Source organism: Macaca thibetana, chromosome 1, assembly GCF_024542745.1.
Source record: "Macaca thibetana thibetana isolate TM-01 chromosome 1, ASM2454274v1, whole genome shotgun sequence".
Taxonomy (NCBI): Eukaryota; Metazoa; Chordata; class Mammalia; order Primates; family Cercopithecidae; genus Macaca; species Macaca thibetana.
Window position 1 is genome coordinate 15,412,309 of NC_065578.1, and position 18,078 is coordinate 15,430,386.

General features: G+C 44.8%; 1 protein-coding gene across 11 annotated transcripts in view; it reads left to right on the plus strand.

The window, feature by feature from the left end:
• The window catches only part of NBPF1 (NBPF member 1), a 50,809-nt gene extending 33,470 nt beyond the window's left edge, over positions 1 to 17,339 (plus strand). For 6 of the 11 annotated variants that reach the window (XM_050790206.1, XM_050790209.1, XM_050790202.1 and 3 more), the window contains 15 exons: positions 138 to 183; positions 672 to 883; positions 1,929 to 2,138; positions 3,358 to 3,460; positions 4,296 to 4,510; positions 5,556 to 5,628; positions 6,093 to 6,298; positions 7,601 to 7,652; positions 11,209 to 11,372; positions 12,415 to 12,466; positions 13,118 to 13,290; positions 13,995 to 14,043; positions 14,668 to 14,840; positions 15,544 to 15,595; positions 16,207 to 17,339. In XM_050790206.1, coding sequence (XP_050646163.1) covers positions 138 to 183; positions 672 to 883; positions 1,929 to 2,138; positions 3,358 to 3,460; positions 4,296 to 4,510; positions 5,556 to 5,628; positions 6,093 to 6,298; positions 7,601 to 7,652; positions 11,209 to 11,372; positions 12,415 to 12,466; positions 13,118 to 13,290; positions 13,995 to 14,043; positions 14,668 to 14,840; positions 15,544 to 15,595; positions 16,207 to 16,450 — 2,024 coding nt within the window. In that variant the 3' untranslated portion in view covers positions 16,451 to 17,339. The remainder of the gene's footprint in view (positions 1 to 137; positions 184 to 671; positions 884 to 1,928; positions 2,139 to 3,357; positions 3,461 to 4,295; positions 4,511 to 5,555; positions 5,629 to 6,092; positions 6,299 to 7,600; positions 7,653 to 11,208; positions 11,373 to 12,414; positions 12,467 to 13,117; positions 13,291 to 13,994; positions 14,044 to 14,667; positions 14,841 to 15,543; positions 15,596 to 16,206) is intronic. The other 5 variants (XM_050790212.1, XM_050790263.1, XM_050790231.1 and 2 more) reach the window with 5 other exon arrangements.
• Positions 17,340 to 18,078: the final 739 nt, after the last annotated feature.

Consider the following 18,078-nt stretch of genomic DNA (forward strand, 5'->3'; position numbering starts at 1 on the left):
GTTAAAGATAAAACATGAGGGCTTTCAGTTTAACGGTGTCCCATGCCTAGATGTCCATGTCTCTGTGCACATTGGACTGACTGTGCCTGCAGAGTGTGAGGTGGGAAATATCTGAACGAACACTTCTGTATTTACAGAAAATGATGAAGGTGAGGATGAAGATGTTAAAGTTGATGACACTGAGTAAGTACAGGAATCATGTGCCCCAGGTAACACTGAATAATCAGGTGCAAGTAATGGGTTTTAACATAGGAAAAAGATCTAGGAGGCACACCCTGTCTCTGGCACCTACAATGGGCCACAAGCCTGTATTCCTTTGGCCACAGTATGAGAAATTCAACCCAGCTTAGACACCGGGTGTGGCAGCTGTTGTGTTTCTCTGTGTGTGGTGAGTGTCATATCTGTACCGAACAGGGATAGCTGAGTCTTCATCTTTCTCAGCTCCTGTCTCTCCAGTGAAATGAACACCGGTTGGTCTCTTCCTCTCTGTCTGCCATGGCCGCCATGCTCTGTTGCAGAGAGAAGAGGATTGCCTCTTCCCTCCTAAAGGGAACCTCCTGTTTGCTTTCTGTGACCACAGTCTTAATGCCTCCCGTCAAAACCTGCTAGGTCTCCCTGGGGTCCAATCCCTCTGTATTTAATCTTCTGGCATCTCTATCTCACCTCATCAGGGAGGTGCGGAAGGCAGAAGAAAAGGAGATCCCTGAGGACTCAGTGGAGGAATGTGTCATCACTTGTTCAAATAGCTATGGCCCTTCTGAGTCCAAGCAGCCTCACAAGAACTCCAAAGTCACATTTCAGGAAGACCAAATGGACTTGACTCTGCTTATAGACCGTGAATCGTCTCCTGATGTACGGCAGGATGCTCTAAACCTTGTCGCAGGTAGCCTCTATTTTCCTTGTGTCTCATACCTCTGTCTAGACTACGGAAGATCCATTGTGAGGACAGGCTATATATGTACATATTGGTTTACTCAGAAACTAGGATGGAGCTAGGTGCGGTGACTCACACATATATTCGCAGCACTTTGGGAGGCCCAAGTGGGAGGATCATTTGAATTCAGGAGTTCAAGAGCAGACTGGAGAATATGGTGAAACCCATCTTTACAATGAATACAAAACATTAGCCAGGCATGTTCCTTTACCCTTAGAGTCCCATCTGCTCAGGAGGCTTAGGTGCGAGGATTGGCTCAGATGATCCTCCCACCCTCATTCACTTTTCTCAGGCTAGACTCTCTCTCCTTTTCATTGGCTTGTCTTAGCTGTTAATAAGAAGTCTCTGGCCAGGGTCGCTGGGCTCCCATCTGTATTCCCAGCACTTTGGGAGGACAAGGTGGGCGGATCACCTGAGGTCAGGAGTTCGAAAGCAGCCTGGCCAACATGGCGAAATTGCATCTCTACTAAAAATACAAAAAATAGCTGGCATGGTGGTTGGTGCCTGTAATCCCAGCTACTTGGGAGGCTGACGCATGAGAATCACTTGAACCCAGGAGGCAGAGGTTGCAGTGAGCTGAGATCGTGCCACCAGCCTGGGCGACACAGTGAGATTCCCTCTCAAACAAAACATAAAAAACCAAAACCAACCAACCAATCAAACAAAAAAATTAACGAAACAAAAAACAATCTCTTGACCTACACAGAAACATTGGCCTCTCATGAGGTAAAAAGCTCAGAGCCCAGCCTTGCTTTATAGAAACTTCTAAGCAAGAAAAAAGTGGAAGTGTTTGTGTCCTGATTTCAAGGTGACTGCATAGCTCAGACACGTTGACTTAAAGGAGATCAAGAGTGGAGATGAGAAGAGTGAAACCAGGGAAACAGCATCTTCAAATCAGTGGACGAGGCTGTCAGTGACATCCCTCAGTCCTGATTCAACCTATTTGATTTCACCAGTTATTAACCCATCATGTGTCTGGATTTTTTCTCCCCAGTCCCTGGCTCCACCTCTTCTACCACAAACGTCAGCATGGTGGTATCTGCGGGCCCTTGGTCCAGTGAGAAGTCAGAGATGAATACTCTAGAAATCAACGAGAAACTGCACCCCCAGCAGGCAGAGAACAAACGTCAGTTTATAAACACCAAGGAGAAATATCTTGTAACTCAAGTGGCCTACTTTCTGGCCAAGGGGCAGAACACTTACAGTAAGTTCCCTAAGCTCACCATCACAAAAGTGATGAATGATGTCCTGTCTTCTCTCTGAGAAACGGAATTCTCTCTCCAAGAAGTAATGTAATACTTTTCATACTTGTAGGAAAATAGAAATGGGTATTTTCACCTTTTGTTAAAGTTGGAAGGGAAAGGTACTAAAGTATTTCAAAACTTTCCATGTTTGCAGTCAGGTGGGGATGGGCCTAGAGGTAAAGTCTCAGTTATGGTTTCAGAGACAGGCACAGAATGACCTGCTTTCTCCAAGAGGCTAAATCATGTTTTCAAGAATCCTCTCTGTACCATATAAGATCTGGCAGAAAAATAACATCTAGTCTATTGTTGTAAATGTCTCGGGCTAGTGAACTTTTATTCAGTTCAAGCTTCTGTTGAGGCCCAATAGGCAAATCTCTGTTCTAGGGACCCTGAGGGAAATCTGGTGATAGTACACAGTACCTGCTGTGAGGGGCATCAAGAGGAGTCTGCTCCTAATAGAACCCGTGGTATCTATAACCGACAGCATCAAGAGCAGGGAGTAGGGGCCGTGCAAGGTGGCTCAGTCCTGTAATCCCAGCACTTTGGGAGGCTGAGGCAGCTGGATCACGAGGTCAGGAGTTTGAGACCAGCCTGGGCAACATGGAGAAACCCCATCTCTACTAAAATTACAAAAATTAACGGGGCGTGGTGGTGGGCACCTGTAATCCCAGCTACTTGGGAGGCTGAGGCAGGAGAATCCTTTGAACCCAGGGCAGAGGTTGCAGTGAGCCAAGATCACACCATTGCACTCCAGCCTGGGCGACAGGAGAAGACTCCTCAAAGAATAAACAAAAATGCAGAGAGTCCCCTGGTGTGAGGGAAGTCCTACTTCCTGGGGGAAGAGGCTTTTGTTCCTATAGAAGAAGAAAGATCGCACCCGAGAATGTGTGGAAGTAGCAGTGCAGTGTGCAGAGCAGGAACCCTGGGCCTGTCACCTGGGCTCCATCCAAGTAGCTTGTCTGTCTGTCCCTCAGTTTCTCTTTCTTCCTCTCTAAATTTTGGAGGTTGAGATGCCATAAAGTGGGGAGACTGAAGAGTAAAGTGGTGGAAATCCCTGCCTAGAGCCTGGTACTGGGGACAATTATATCCTTTGGATGGACCTGGCTCCTGCCCTGTAGGCAGTGACCACCGCTGTGTGTCCAGCTTTTCACTGAGGCCGGTGTGTCTGTCTTTTCTCAGACTATGAAGAGTGCAAAGACCTCCTAAAATCTATGCTGCGGGATGAGCTTCAGTTGAAGGAGGAGAAGCTTGCAGAGCAGCTCGGGCAAGCTGAGGAGCTCAGGTGAGGGTGCCCTATGCAGGCAGGTGGGTAGGTGTGTAAATCTCTGATGTACAGCCACTCCTCTGGGTGAAGTAAGCGCTAAGCTGGGTCTGGGGAAGGGCAGGAATTGCCATGGCAGGCTTACAACACACAAAGATTTATGAAACAGAGAACAAGGATAATAATAAGTTATGGGTTGTAGTTGTTTCTCAGAGCCTTGATTTCTCTTTTTGAAAGAAGTTATTGTTGAGGTGAGATTTGCATAACACAAAATTAACTAAAGGAGTGGGAACCACCCAGCAGCATTGAGTGTACTGAAAATGGTGCGCCATCACCACCCCACTTACCCTTAGTCAGAATCACCTCCTGACTGAATGCGGCTTCTCATCCTTTCGGTCAATCAGTGTTGCCTTCTGGAGCCTGTCATTCTTTCCTTCTTTCATCTTTTCAACTGGCCCCGTCTGCACATGGCCTCATTTCTGTCCATGGCTTTGCATCTAGTGACTGCAAGATGCACTATGTGTATTTTCACATGGAAATGTCCATGGCCAGAGTGAGGAACTGAAAGAATGAATGTCTTTTTGAAAGTGAATAAGGAAGACACCAACTTTTGTTTAGAGAAGGGAAAGATGAATGGAACATCGTCGAGGATCTTACAGGAGCACTCTCTGGTATAGAGGAAGCCTGTAAACCATTTTTCATTCTTACTCTTGGCCACAGACATTTCTTTAAACATGTGCTGACCATCTCCTTGGAGGTCTCCTTGAGGACATTGTCTCAGAAATCTCTGTCGCAATATTCGATCTGATCACTCACCCCTTTCCACTGTTCAATTTTCTCTACTATCTCACCTTAGGCAATATAAAGTCCTGGTTCAGTCTCAGGAACGAGAGCTGAGCCAGTTAAGGGAGAAATTGCGGGAAGGGAGAGATGCCTCCCGCGCATTGAATCAGCATCTGCAGGCCCTCCTCACTCCGGATGAGCCGGCCAACTCCCAGGGGCGGGACCTCCGAGAACAGCTGGCCGAGGGCTGTAGGCTGGCACAGCACCTCGTCCGAAAGCTCACCCCAGGTAAGGTTTCCATAGGACCTGATGACCCAAAACCCCAGGCTTATGAGAGACTCCCGACCTCCATAGTTTCACAATGACAGTTGTATAGGTGGTGTTTTTTCCCACTAAACATATGTGGCCCTTCCAGGACTTCCTGGGTGAGATCAGAGATGGGAAACCCATGGAGTCGGAGGTCACAGTATTGCAAATGTCCCTCCTTCCTTGGTGGAGACGGTCTTTGGAGCCAGAGGCAACATCTCTCTAGTTGTAAAGGAGAGGAAGGAGGCTGTGACAGGAGGGTTTTTGTTAGAGTGAAAAGAGCTGTGGACTTAGAATGAAGGTTCCCAGGCTGTCTCTTTGGCAATGTTCTTAGTAACTGTCGGTGAGTGAGTGATTTATCTTTCTTGAGTTTCTCTCTCTCCATCAGAAAAGGCAGGCATGTTGTCTCTTGCAAGGCTGTGAAGCATCTCAATGTGGGAACACTTACGACTGCTTTTGAAAATGAGATAAAGCCCCTCGGCATGTGGTGTTGGAGAAGGCACTTGATGTGGGGGCATTTGGTGGTAGGAGGTGCTTCAGACTGGTGCACTCCCCATGGAGAGCATGTCCCTGAATAACACAGCAGAAGCCACATGGAAGGCCTGTGAAGTCTCCTGATGCATAGACGACTGTGGGGCCAGTTTGTCCTCTCCTAAGAGAAAGAATTAGGTTTGAAATGTGAACTGTGACAGGACACCAAGCCTGTGCCTGGGAATCAGATTTGTGGTGGGATGATGGAGACAGCTGCCAAAGTCCCGAGAGAGGCTGCACATGTCCCCAGTGATATGGGGAGCAAAGGGTCTTTTCAATATTTGGCCACATCTTGATGGTGGTCCTCCAGATCAGAAATGCATTGCCTGATGGATCAGGAAACCATGCCAGGGCATTTTGTTAAAGATAAAACATGAGAACTTTCAATTGAACGGTGACCCATGCCTAGATGTCCATGTCAGTGTGCACATTTGGCTGACTGTGCCTGCAGAATGTGAAGTGGGAAATATCTGAATGGACACTTCTGTATTTACAGAAAACTGTGAAGATGAGGATGAAGATGTGAATGTTGAGGAAACAGAGAAAGTACAGGAATCACGTGCCCCCAGGTAACACTAAATAATGAGGAGCAAGTAATGGGTTTTAACATAGGAAAAAGATGTAGGAGGCACACCCTGTCTGGCATCTAGGATGGGTCCAAAGCCTGCATTCCTTTGGCCACAGTGTGTGAAATTCAACCCAGCTTAGACACCGGGTGTGGCAGCTGTTGTGTTTCTCTGTGTGTGGTGAGTGTCATATCTGTACCGAACAGGGATAGCTGAGTCTTCATCTTTCTCAGCTCCTGTCTCTCCAGTGAAATGAACACCGGTTGGTCTCTTCCTCTCTGTCTGCCATGGCAGCCATGCTCTGTTGCAGAGAGAAGAGGATTGCCTGTTCCCTCTTAAGGGGAACCTCCTGTTTGCTTTCTGTGACCACTGTCTTAATGCCTTCTGTCAAAACCAGCTAGGGCTCCCTGGGGTCCGATCCCTCTGTGTTTAATCTTCTGACATCTCTCTCCCACCTGGCTCATCAGGGAGGTGCAGAAGGCTGAAGAGAAGGAAGAACCTGCGGACTCACTGGAGGAATATTCCATCGCTTATTCAAATAGCCACGGTCCTTGTGGGTCCAACCAGCCTCACAGCAACACCAAAATCACATTTGAGGAAGACCAAGTCAACTCACGTCTCATTGACTCATCCTCTCATGATGAATGGGAGGATGCTGTATCCATTATCCCAGGTAGCCTCTATTTTCCTTGTGTCTCATTCCTCTTTCTGTGCTGAGGAAGTATAACCCCGAAGACAGACTCTATACACACAAATTGGTTTACATAAAAATCTGCGATGGGATTGTAAACACAGATATCAGGGAGGTTTTCTGTCCTTCTCAGCTCATGTCATGCCTTTGTCTCCCGGTCCCCAGTGTGAAGTTACTGGACCCCAGGCAAGTGTGACAACCTCATAGTCACCTGAGTGCAGGAGGTGCATGGGAGGTAACTGTGAGGCTTCCTAGCTTCGATTCAGTATCTCTTGTCACCTGTGATTAAGTCATGTGTCCCTGAACAATGTCCATGGAGTTTCTATGCCTTTTGAAGGAGACTGGCAGCCTTGCCTTTGTTTTTGGATATATTGCTCCCCAGGCTTCACTACTCTCAGCTTTAATCTTGGTCTCTTTTAAGTCAGCTTGGTTAGCTGCCCAGTCCCATTGAAATGTGGACAGAAACTTTTCTTGTTTAGTTTGCTGATACAGTTCCATAAAGCAAGGCTGGACCCTGGTTCTCCACCCCATCAATGCAATAGCTGATCCAATGTTTCTTTGTAGCATCATAGATTGTTGTTGTTGGTGGCGGTGGTGGTTTTTTTTTGGCGATGGAGTCTTGCTCACCCAGGGTGGAGTGCAGTGGCACCATCTTGGCTTGATGCAACCTCCGCCTCCCAGATTGAAGTGATTCCCCTGCCTCAGCATCTTGAGTAGCTGGTACCACAGATACACATAACCACATCTGGCTAATTTTTGTATTTTTCGTAGAGATGGGGTTTCCCCATATTGGCCAGGTTCATCTTGAACTCATGACCTCAAATGATTCACCTGCCTTGGCCTCCCGAATCACAGATTCTTTTTAAAGCAAGAGTTGTTAGAATGCGTCTATCAGTTGGGTTTCATGTACAGATGCCTCTGAACATTTAATGTCCATGGTACCTGATGAGATAAATCAGTATTGCAGCAACACTCCTAGAAAATTGTTCGACTAATTTTTGGAGATTTTGGGGGGAAAATTTTATTTACTTTGCATAGACTCAGGCAGGGAATATGGCATTATAGTCTACCCCCCACAGAGGGAAATTTTGGCCTGTGGGACTGGAAAGCAGGGTCATCTACTTCTCACCAGACTTAGTCTAGACCACCCTAGAATATTCATGTCAGAATCCATGTTCTTGCCCTGAGAATAGTTGGGTCCTTGTGCTATGACTGGACAGTGATTTGGTCATATGTGAAGTGTGAATTGCTTAATGTGACCTGCTTCTCTGAATGTATTTACAGAAAATGAAAGTGATCGTGAAGAAGAGGAAAAAAAAGGGCCAGTGTCTCCCAGGTAATGCTGTGGAATTGTGAGCTGTGAATTCAGCAGTGACACCTGGGGATTGTAGATTTAGGGAAAACGAGGAAGCGATGAATAGAACTCTTTCTTTCATTCACTCAGCTACAAATTGTCCTTATTAACAATGTTGTGCATTATTTGTGGCACTTGTATTGGTTTTAATTTCATAGTCCTCTCAAGATAAGTACTTGCAATCAGTTGAGCCAGGTGAACTAGCCAAAGAGGGATATCTTGTTCATCTTTTCAAAAAACCAGCTCCTGGATTCATTGAGTGTTGTTGGTTTTTTTTTTTTTTTTTTTTTTTTTTTTTTTTGAGACGGAGTCTCGCTCTGTCACCCAGGCTGGAGTTCAGTGGCCGGATCTCAGCTCACTGCAAGCTCTGCCTCCTGGCAGAGAATTTACACCATTTACACCATTTACACCATTACAGAATTTACACCATTCTCCTGCCTCAGCCTCCCGAGTAGCTGGAACTACAGGCGCCCGCCACCTCTCCCAGCTAGTTCTTTATATTTTTTAGTAGAGACCGGGTTTCACCGTGTTAGCCAGGATGGTCTCGATCTCCTGACCTCATGATCTGCCCGTCTCGGCCTCCCAAAGTGCTGGGATTCCAGGCTCGAGCCACCATGCCTGGGCCATTGATTTTTTTGAAGGATTTTTTTGTGTCTGTCTCCTTCAGTTCTGCTCTGATGTTAGTTATTTCTTGCCTTGTGCTAGCTTTTGAATTTGTTTGCTCTTGCTTCTCTAGTTGTTTTAATTGTGATTTTAGGGTGTTGATTTTAGATCTTTCCTTTCTCTTGTGGGCATTTAGTGCTAGAAATTTCCGTCTCCATACTGCTTTAAATGTGTCCCAGAGATTCTGGTATGTTGTGTCATTGTTCTCAATGGTTTCAAAGAACATCTTTATGTCTGCCTTCATTTCATTATTTACCCAGTAGTCATTCAGGAGCAGGCTGTTCAGTTTCCATGCAGTTGTTCAGTTTTGAGTGGGTTTCTTAATCCTGAGCTCTAATTTGATTGCACTGTGTTCTGAGAGACAGTTTGTTGTGATTTCTGTTGTTTTATATTTGCTGAGGAGTGCTTGACTTCCAACTATGTGGTCAATTTTGGAATAAGTGTGATGCGATGCTGAGAAGAATGTATATTCCATTGATTTTGGGTGGAGAGTTCTGTAGATGTCTGTTAGGTCTGCTTGGTGCAGAGCTGAGTTTGCGTTCTGGATATCCTTGTTAGCATTCTGTCTCATTGATCTGTGTAATATTGACAGTGGGGTGTTAAAGTGTCCCATTATTGTTGTCTGGGAGTCTAAGTGTCTTTTTAGGTCTCTCAGGAGTTGCTTTATGAATCTAGGTGCTCCTGTATTGGGTGCATATATCTTTAGGATAGTTAGCTCTTCTTGTCTAATCGATCCCTTTACCATTATATAATGGTCTTCTTTGTCTCTTTGGATCTTTGATGGTTTAAAGTCTGTTTTGTCAGAGACTAGGATTGCAACCCCTGCTTTTTTTGCTTTCCATTTGCTTGGTAGGTGTTCCTCCATCCCTTCATTTTGAGCCTATGTGTGTCTCTGCACGTGAGATGCATCTCCTGAACACAGCACACTGATGGGTCTTGACTGTTTATCCAATTTTCCAGTCTGTGTCTTTTAATTGGGGCATTTAGCCCATTGACATTGAAGGTGAATATTGTCATGTGTGAATTTGATCCTGTCATTAAGATGTTAGCTGGTTATTTTGCCTGTTAGTTGATGCAGTTTCTTCCTAGCATCGATGGTCTTTACAATTTGACATGTTTTTGCAGTGGCTGGTACTGGTTATTCCTTTCCGTGTTTAGTGCTTCCTTCAGGAGCTCTTGTAAGGTAGGACTGGTGGTGACAAAATCTCTCAGCATTTGATTGTGTGTGAAGGATTTGATTTCTCTTTCACTTACGAAGCTTAGGTTGGGTGGATATGAGATTCTGGGTTGAAAATTCTTTTCTTTAAGAATGTTAAATATTGGCCCCCACTGTCTTCTGGCTTGTAGAGTTTGTGCAGACAGATGTGCTGTTAATCTGATGGGCTCTCCTTTGTGGGTAACCCGACCTTTCTCTCTGGCTGCCCTTACCATTTTTTCCTTCATTTCCACCTTGGTAAATCTGACAATTATGTTTCTTGGGGTTACTCTTCTCGAGGAGTATCTTTATGGTGTTCTCTGTATTTCCTGAATTTGAATGTTGGCCTGCCTTGCTAGGTTGGGGAAGTTCTCCCGGGTAATATCCTGAAGAGTGTTTTCCAGCTTGGTTCCATTCTCCCCATCACTTTCAGGTACACCGATCAAATGTAGATTTGTTCTTTTCACATAGTCCCATATTGCTTGGCAGCTTTGTTTGTTTCTTTTTACTCTTTTTTCTCTAAACTTTTCTTCTCACTTCATTTGGTTAATTTGATCTTCAATCACTGATATCCTTTCTTCCACTTGATTGAAATCAGCTACTGAAGCTTGTGCATGTGTCATGTAGTTCTCATGCCATGGTTTTCAGCTCCATCAGGTCATTTAAGGTCTTCTCTACACTGTTTATTGTAGTTAGCCATTCATCTAATCTTTTTTCAAGGTTTGTAGCTTCCTTGCGATGTTTTCACACATCCTCCTTTAACTCTGAGAAGTTTGTTATTACCAACTTTCTGAAGCCTACTTCAGTCATCTCGTCAAAGTCATTCTCTGCCCTTTTTTGTTCCGTTGCTGGCGAGGATCTCTGATCCTTGGTAGGAGAAGGGGCGCTGTGGTTTTTAAAAGTTTCAGCTTTTCTGCTCCAGTTTCTGCACCTCTTTGTGGTGTTCTCTCCCTTTGGTCTTTGATGCTGGTGACCTATAGATGGGGTTTTGGAGTGGATGTCCCTTTTGTTGAAGTGGATGCTATTCCTTTCTGTTTGTTAGTTTTCTTGTTAACAGTGAGGTCCCTCAGCTGCAGGTCTGGTGGAGTTTGCTGGAGGTCCACTCCAGACCCTCAAACAGGGATTTCTTGGTGTCGCCTGTTCTCTCCCCTGCGTTTAAATCCAGGGAGAGAATGTACATATGCTTTCTGCTTATTTTTTGTTAGTATGTTTTCCAGTATTTGTGCAAGAAAAGAAACTGAAAAAATAAACATATTCTATCAAAATATTGGGAAAATGGGGCCCTTAGCACACAAGATCTGTGTCTGCACTGCCGCAAGAGCTCTGTTCACTTGAATGCTGCATGGAAAATTCAACGCAATTTATGCAAAGTAGTTGAAATCTTGTGTTAGTGTCTGTGCTGCAAGTCATGAGGGTAGTTTACAGGGAGAGTCGGGGTGCCCTACATTGGCTCATCTGTGGCAAGTGTACTGAGCACGTGCAGCCCATTTTTGGTCATTCCCCAGGGCAGTCACCCTCTGCCCTGCATTTAGAAGGATACTTTTATTTCCGTGGAAGGAAAACTGGCTTTGGTTTCTGTGACCACTCCATTCTGCCTCCCATCAGATCATGTGGGAGGTTTTGCTGTCTAATCTCTGTCGGTTAAATCTTCTGTCATCCCTGTCCTGCCTGTGTCATCAGGAATCTGCAGGAGTCTGAAGAGGAGGAAGCTCTCCAGGAATCCTGGGATGAAGGTTATTTGACTCCCTCAATTCCTCCTGACGTGTCTGCCTCATACCAGTCTTATAGCAGCACCTGTCACTCATTAGAGGAACAACAAGTGGACTTGGCTCTTGACGTGGGCAGTGAGTACTCCATTGTGAAGGTGATAAAGCTCCAGTTCATGTCCCAAGTAGACCCCGTAATCTTGGGGCTTTCCGTCCCTGGTTGGGCTGAGAGTTGCCATCACTGTGGGTTTAACCTATATATCAATGTAGATTTCAATCACTCTAGAGTCGAGTCTGAAGTACAGGCATGGCGTGGTTCAGTGAGCTGTAATATCTTCCTAGTCTCAGGCCATGCTAGTGCCACCCTAGACTGACTGTCAGGACATTGAACTCAAGGCAGGTGTGGCAAACTCACACCAAGCCGTGCAGCACATGCCCAGGTGTTGTCTGTCAGATCAGTTCATGTGAATTAAATGTGTCTTGCCAGCTACAAAATTCCTCATGAGTTTTGTTCCCAAAGCATGTCTGTGTGGTTCTTTACCTGTCCGAGGCCAGTGTCACCCTTGTCTGCCTCTGAATCGGAGATGTGACCCAGGTTTCACTGAATTTATCCCCATTTTCTATGTCTTCTCAGTTGGCTTGTTTTAGCTCATCTGTCCATCGTCTTGCTGGTATGTTTTCTAGATAAATGACTGACTTTTCACCCACAAAAGCCATATAATAGCTGATGCTTCTGTGTCGAACCAAGTCTCGTTGTAACAAGAGCTGGAATATTACACCCCTACATGAAATCTCAGTGTCCACAATCTCATAAACTATCAAATCCTGGGTATTTGATGTGAGAAACCTGAATATTGCAGTATCTCTCCTACGAGGTGTTAGAAGTATTTGCCTAGAATCTATTGGGAAAGTCATTGCTCATTTGTGTACACAAACCTAGGACAGATCACATTGGGAAGATAACATTCCAAAACAGGAGAATTTTGCCCAAGGCTCATGAAAGGAACCAAGTCAGTTCTCTCAAGACTTGACCTCATGCCTCTGGTTATGTTTCTCTCAAAGTCTTCTGTTCCCACACTGAGAAGACTGATGTCCCTGTGTTAGGATTGGACAGAGGAATGTTTCTGTGTGCAAGGAAGAACTGCTTCATGTAAGAGGCCCCATCTGAATTTATTTGCAGGACATTGGTGTGATGAAGTGAAAAAGGAGGACCAAGAGGCCACAGGTCCCAGGTGAGTCTGAGAAATTGTGGACAGTTCATTTGCTGTTGACACCTAGAGACGCCAAGTGCAGGGAAAACAGTACATGCTGAAAAGAGTGATTTTGCCTTATCAGACAATTCTGAATTATGCCTACTAATATTGCTTTTGGTTTTCATTACAGTAAATATTTAGGTTTCCATTTTTTCCCACCCTTATCATTTACTAACCTACTGAAGGTTGACCATGCCTCAAAAGCTGTATTCTCATGGTGACTGCAGGGAAACTTGAGCACATTTTATGCAAAATTATTGAGCCCACTCTTTTCATGATCACTGTTCATTGTTCGTCCTGAGGGCACAAATACAAAGTGTCCTTTGACTGCCTCATCAGTGTGTCACCTGGCCGATTCACTGAGCTCTTGCTCTCTCTGTCTATATCTGTCTCTCTCTCTCTCTCTGTGTGTGTGTGTGTGTGTGTGTGTGTGTGTGTGTGTTTCTTTCTCTTTCATCCTTTTCTACCTGGCCCTGATTGTGCCAACATTAAGGCAATAATCTGTTACCTCATTAATAGAGCTGTCCTTTTTCTTTCCAAACACTTCCTTATGTTACCTATGAAATCTAGCTGGGGCTGTGTGGTTTCTGATTCCCCCTGGCTTATTCTTTACTTTTCCTACTTTTCCAGGCTCAACAGGGAACTGCTGGATGAGAAAGAGCCTGAAGTCTTGCAGGACTCACTGGATAGATTTTATTCAACTCCTTGCGGGTATCTTGAACTGCCTGACTTATGCCAGCCCTACAGAAATGCCTTCTGCTCGTTGGAAGAAGAGCACTTTGGCTTGGCTCTTGATATGGACAGTGAGTTCCTTACTATGAAGGTGATAAGGCTCCACCTGGTCTTCCCGATAGGGGTGATATTCCTGTTCCAAGTGACCCTTCCTGACCCGAGAGATGTCATTGCTGCTGGCAGGACCAATGGACACATATAGGTTGTAATGCAACTGTAGTTTCAGTTGGAAGCCCAGATATGAAATGGGTCAGTGAGCATGGCTCTATTCCTAGTCTCCAGTCATGCCTGTGGCAACCTGAACCCACTCTCAGCACATTGGACCGAGGCAGATGTAAAAAATTCACAGAACTATGATTCGGACTCAACGTTTGTAGATTTCCTCCTTTATTCTAATTTCAGTGTCTTGCGACCATGAACGAGTTGGGAATTTGATGAGACAGGGCTGAATACAGCAGTTTTCCTCCTAGGAATCATCTGGGGCATTTTCTTTGAATTGATGGGAACAATAAGGCATAACTATTTGCACAAATTTGGGATAAATGATTTTGGGATAGCTGTCTACCAGAATAGGGACATTTGACCCTTGGTTCTGAGATGTAAATCAAAGAATCTGTATCATGACCGGCTTTGAGGCCTCCTGCAGTGTATCTCTCACATTATCCTGTTCTCATGCTGAGGAGCCTGTGATCCCTGTGTGGGGATTAGACAGTGGACTGTTCTGGGTGTAGGTGAATTGGCTTATTTTGCCAGTCCCTGTCTGATTTTATTGCAGGAATTACAAAGGAAGAAGAGGAAGAAGACCAAGGCCCACCATGCCCCAGGTAACTCTGAGCAATTGACAGCAGCTAATTCTGTGTTGACACCTGGAGACTCCTGGTTCGGGGAAAACAGAGCGGGCCGACATTATTGATTACATCTTTTCAACCAAGCCTGAATTATTCCTACTAACATTGCTGTTGGTTTTCATTGCATTACATATTTAGGTTCCCATTTCTTCCTCCCCTTATCATTTACTAACCTACTGTAGGTGGACCATATCTCAAAAGCTCTATTCTCATGGTGACTACATGGAAACTTGAGCACATTTGATGGAAAATTATTGATCACAGCCTTTTCATGATCACTGTATGCTGTGTGTCCTGAGGGCACTAACTCAGAGTGTCCTGTTACTCCCTCATCAGTGTGTCACCTGGACAACTCACCAAGCGCTCTCTGTCTCTCTCTGTCCCTCTCTCTCTGCCTCTGTTCTCTGTCTATCTTTCTCTTTCATCCTTTTCCATTTGGCCCTGTTCTGTCCCAACATGAAGGCAATAATTTGTTACCTCATTCATGGATCTATCATTTTTCTTTCTTGACCACTTCCTTGTGCTACCCATGAAATCTAGTTGGGGCTCTGTTGTGTCTGATGTCTCCTGACTTATTCTTTACTTTTTCTGCTTTTCCAGGCTCAGCAGAGAGCTGCTGGGGGTAGTAGAGCCTGAAGTCTTGCAGGACTCACTGGATAGATGTTATTCAACTCCTTACAGTTATCTTGAGCTTCCTGATTCATGCCATCCCCAGGGAAGTTCCCTTTACTCATTGGAGGAACAACACGTTGGCTTTTCTCTTGGCGTGGATGGTGAGTACCTTTCTCTGAAGCTGATAAGGATCCACTGAGTGTTCCGTATAGAGATCATATCCTGTTCCAAGTGGCCGTTACTGAGCTGAGAGATGTCACTGCTGCAGTGAGGACCTATAGGCACATGTAGGTTCAATGAAACTCTAGTTCCACCTGGAAGCCCAGACATGGGATGGGTCAGTGAGCATGGCTCTCTCCCTAGTCTCAGGCCATGCCTGTGGCGCTCTGATTCTACTCTCAAGACATTGGACCTGGGCAGATGTGACAAATTCAGAGAACTATGATTTTGACTCAAGGGTTTCCAGATTTCCTTTCTCACTCTAATTTCAGTGTCTAAAATCCTCACAACCATGAACAATCTGAGGATTTGATGAGACAGGGCTGAATATTGCAGTTTTTCTCCTAGACATCACTTGAGGGCATTTGCTTTAAATTGATTGGAAAAATATGGCATAACCATTTGCACAAACTTGGGACAAATGATATTGGGATAACGATCTACCAGAAAAGGGACATTTTACCCTTAGTTTCTGGGACAAAAACCAAGGAATCTCTATCATGACCAGCCTTCAGGCCTTCTGAAATATATCTCCCACAGTGTCTTATTCTTATGCTGAGGAGCCTTAGGTCCCTGTGTAAGGATTAGACAGTGGATTGTTATGTGTGTAGGAGAATCAGCTTCATGTGTCTGAATTTATTGCAGAAATTGAAAAGTACCAAGAAGGGGAAGAAGATCAAAACCCACCATGCCCCAGGTAACTTTCAGCAATTGTGGACGCTTAATTCTTTCTTAATACCTGGAGACGACAGATCCAGGGGAAAGCAGTGTGTTTGGTTTCATGTTTTCAACGAAAGCTGAATTACTCCTACTGACAATGCCGTTGCTTTTCATTGCAGTAGAGGTTTAGGTTTCCATTTCTTCCTCCCCTTATCATTGACTAATGTACCATAGGTTGACCATACCTCAAAAGCTGTACTCTCATGGCGACTGCATTGAATTTCAATCACATTTTATGGAAAACTATTGAGCTCACTCTTCATAATCACTGTTTGCTGTGTGTCATCCAGGCACTAACTCAGAGTGTCCTTTTACTCCCTTATCAGTGTGTCACCTGGCCAATTCACTCAGCTCGCTTTCTCTCTTTCTCTCTCTCTCTCTCTCTCTCTCTCTCTGTGTCTTTCTCTTTCATTGTTTTCTACCTGGCCCTGTTCTATCCCAACATAAAGGCAACAATGGTTTACCCGTTAAAAAGATCTATCCTTTTCCTTTTTTAACCACTTCCCTATGTGACCCCTGAAATCTAGTTGGGGCTCTGCGGTGTCTGATTTCCCCTGGCTGCTTCTTTAGTTTCATCTCCTTTTCCAGGCTCAACGGGGTGCTGATGGAAGCAGGAGAGCCTGAAGTCTTGCAGGACTCACTGAATGGATGTTATTGGACTCCTTCAAGTTACTTTCTACTACCTGACTCATTCCAGCACTACACAAGTGGCTTTTACTCACTTGAGGAACAGCATGTCAGCTTGGCCCTTGACGTGGACAATGGGTTTGTTACTTTGACGATGATAAGGTTCCACCTGGGTTTCCAGATGGGAGTCCTATTCCCATACTAAGTAGCCCTTCCTAAGCTGAGAGATGTCATTGCCGCAGGCAGGACTTACAGGCACATGTAGGTTTGAATGAAACTGTAGTTCCGTTTGGAATCCCAGATATAGGATAGGAAAGTGGGCAGAACTCTATTCCATTCTCAGACCATGCAGTGGCAACCTGTGCTCAGTCTGAAGACACTGGACCCAAGTTAGGTGTGACACGTTCACATAACTCTGCAGCACATGCTGGAAGTGATCTGTGAGATATTCTGATTTGAACCAGGTATCTCTGGGTAGCTACAAAGTTCCTCAGAGATTTCATTTTACGCGCATGTCTCTGAGCTTCTATGCCTGCTCAAGGTCAGTGTCATCTTTGTGTTTAAGTCATCCAAAGGTGTTACCCTGGTTTCAATGAACCTCCCCCCATTCTTTGTATCTTCAGTGTTGGTTTGTTTTAGCTGATCCATCTGTAACACAGGAGGGATCCTTGGCTGAGGATTGTATTTCAGAACCACTGACCGCTCTTGACAATTGTTAACCCACTAGGCTCCTTTGGTTAGAGAAGCCACAGTCCTTCAGCCTCCAATTGCTATCAATACTTAGGAAGACCACAGCTAGATGGACAAACAGCGTGGAGAGCCCTTAGCCCTGCTCCTCTCAATTCCATCCTGTAAAGAACAGGAGCCAGGAGCCGCTGGCAGGAGACAGCATGTCATCCGGGACTCTGCCGGTGCAGAATATGAACAATGCCATGTTCTTGCAGAAAACGCTTAGCCTGAGTTTCATAGGAGGTAATCACCGGACAACTGCAGAATGTAGAACACTGAGCAGGACGACTGGCCTGTCTCCTTCACACAGTCCATGTCACCACGAATCTCACAACAAAAAGGAGAAGAGATATTTTGGGTTCAAAGAAAGTAAAAAGGGACTGTAGCTACATTTCTTTATTTTGAACCCCAAATATTTCCTCATCTTTTTGTTGTTGTCATTGATTGTGGTGACATGGACTCGTTTGTAGAGGACAGGTCAGCTGTCTGGCTCAATGATCTACATTCTGAAGTTGTCTGAAAATGTCTTCATGATTCAATTCAGCCTAAACGTTTTGCCAGGAACACTGCAGAGTCAATACTGTGACTTTCCAACCTCAGCCTGTCTATCTGCGGGCATAGAAGGTCTAGTTTGTCCATCACCATTATCATGATATCAGGACTGGTTACTTGGTTAAGGAGGGGTCTAGGAGATCTGTTGCTTTTAGAGACACCTTACTTATAATGAAGTATTTGGGGAAGTGGTTTTTAAAAGTATAAACGTCATGTATTCCAATCATCATCCTCTAAACACTTTATCGTTTATTAATCATCCCTGCCTGTGTCTATTATTATACCCATATCGCTACACTGGAAATTTTCTGTCTCAATTTTTACTCTGCCTCTGTTTTGGCTAGTGTCTGCTGTTGGAAAAAAAACCATTCTCTGCCTGAGTTTTAATTTTTGTCCAAAGTTATTTTACCCTATACAATTAAAAACGTTTGCCTATCGCTCTGGACTGTTGGATTGTTTTTTACATTCAGTGTTAGAATCTTTTATTATGCTGATTGGTTTTGGTGGGTTCTGATACAAATTAATAAAAAAATTTTCATTTCCCTGTTTATT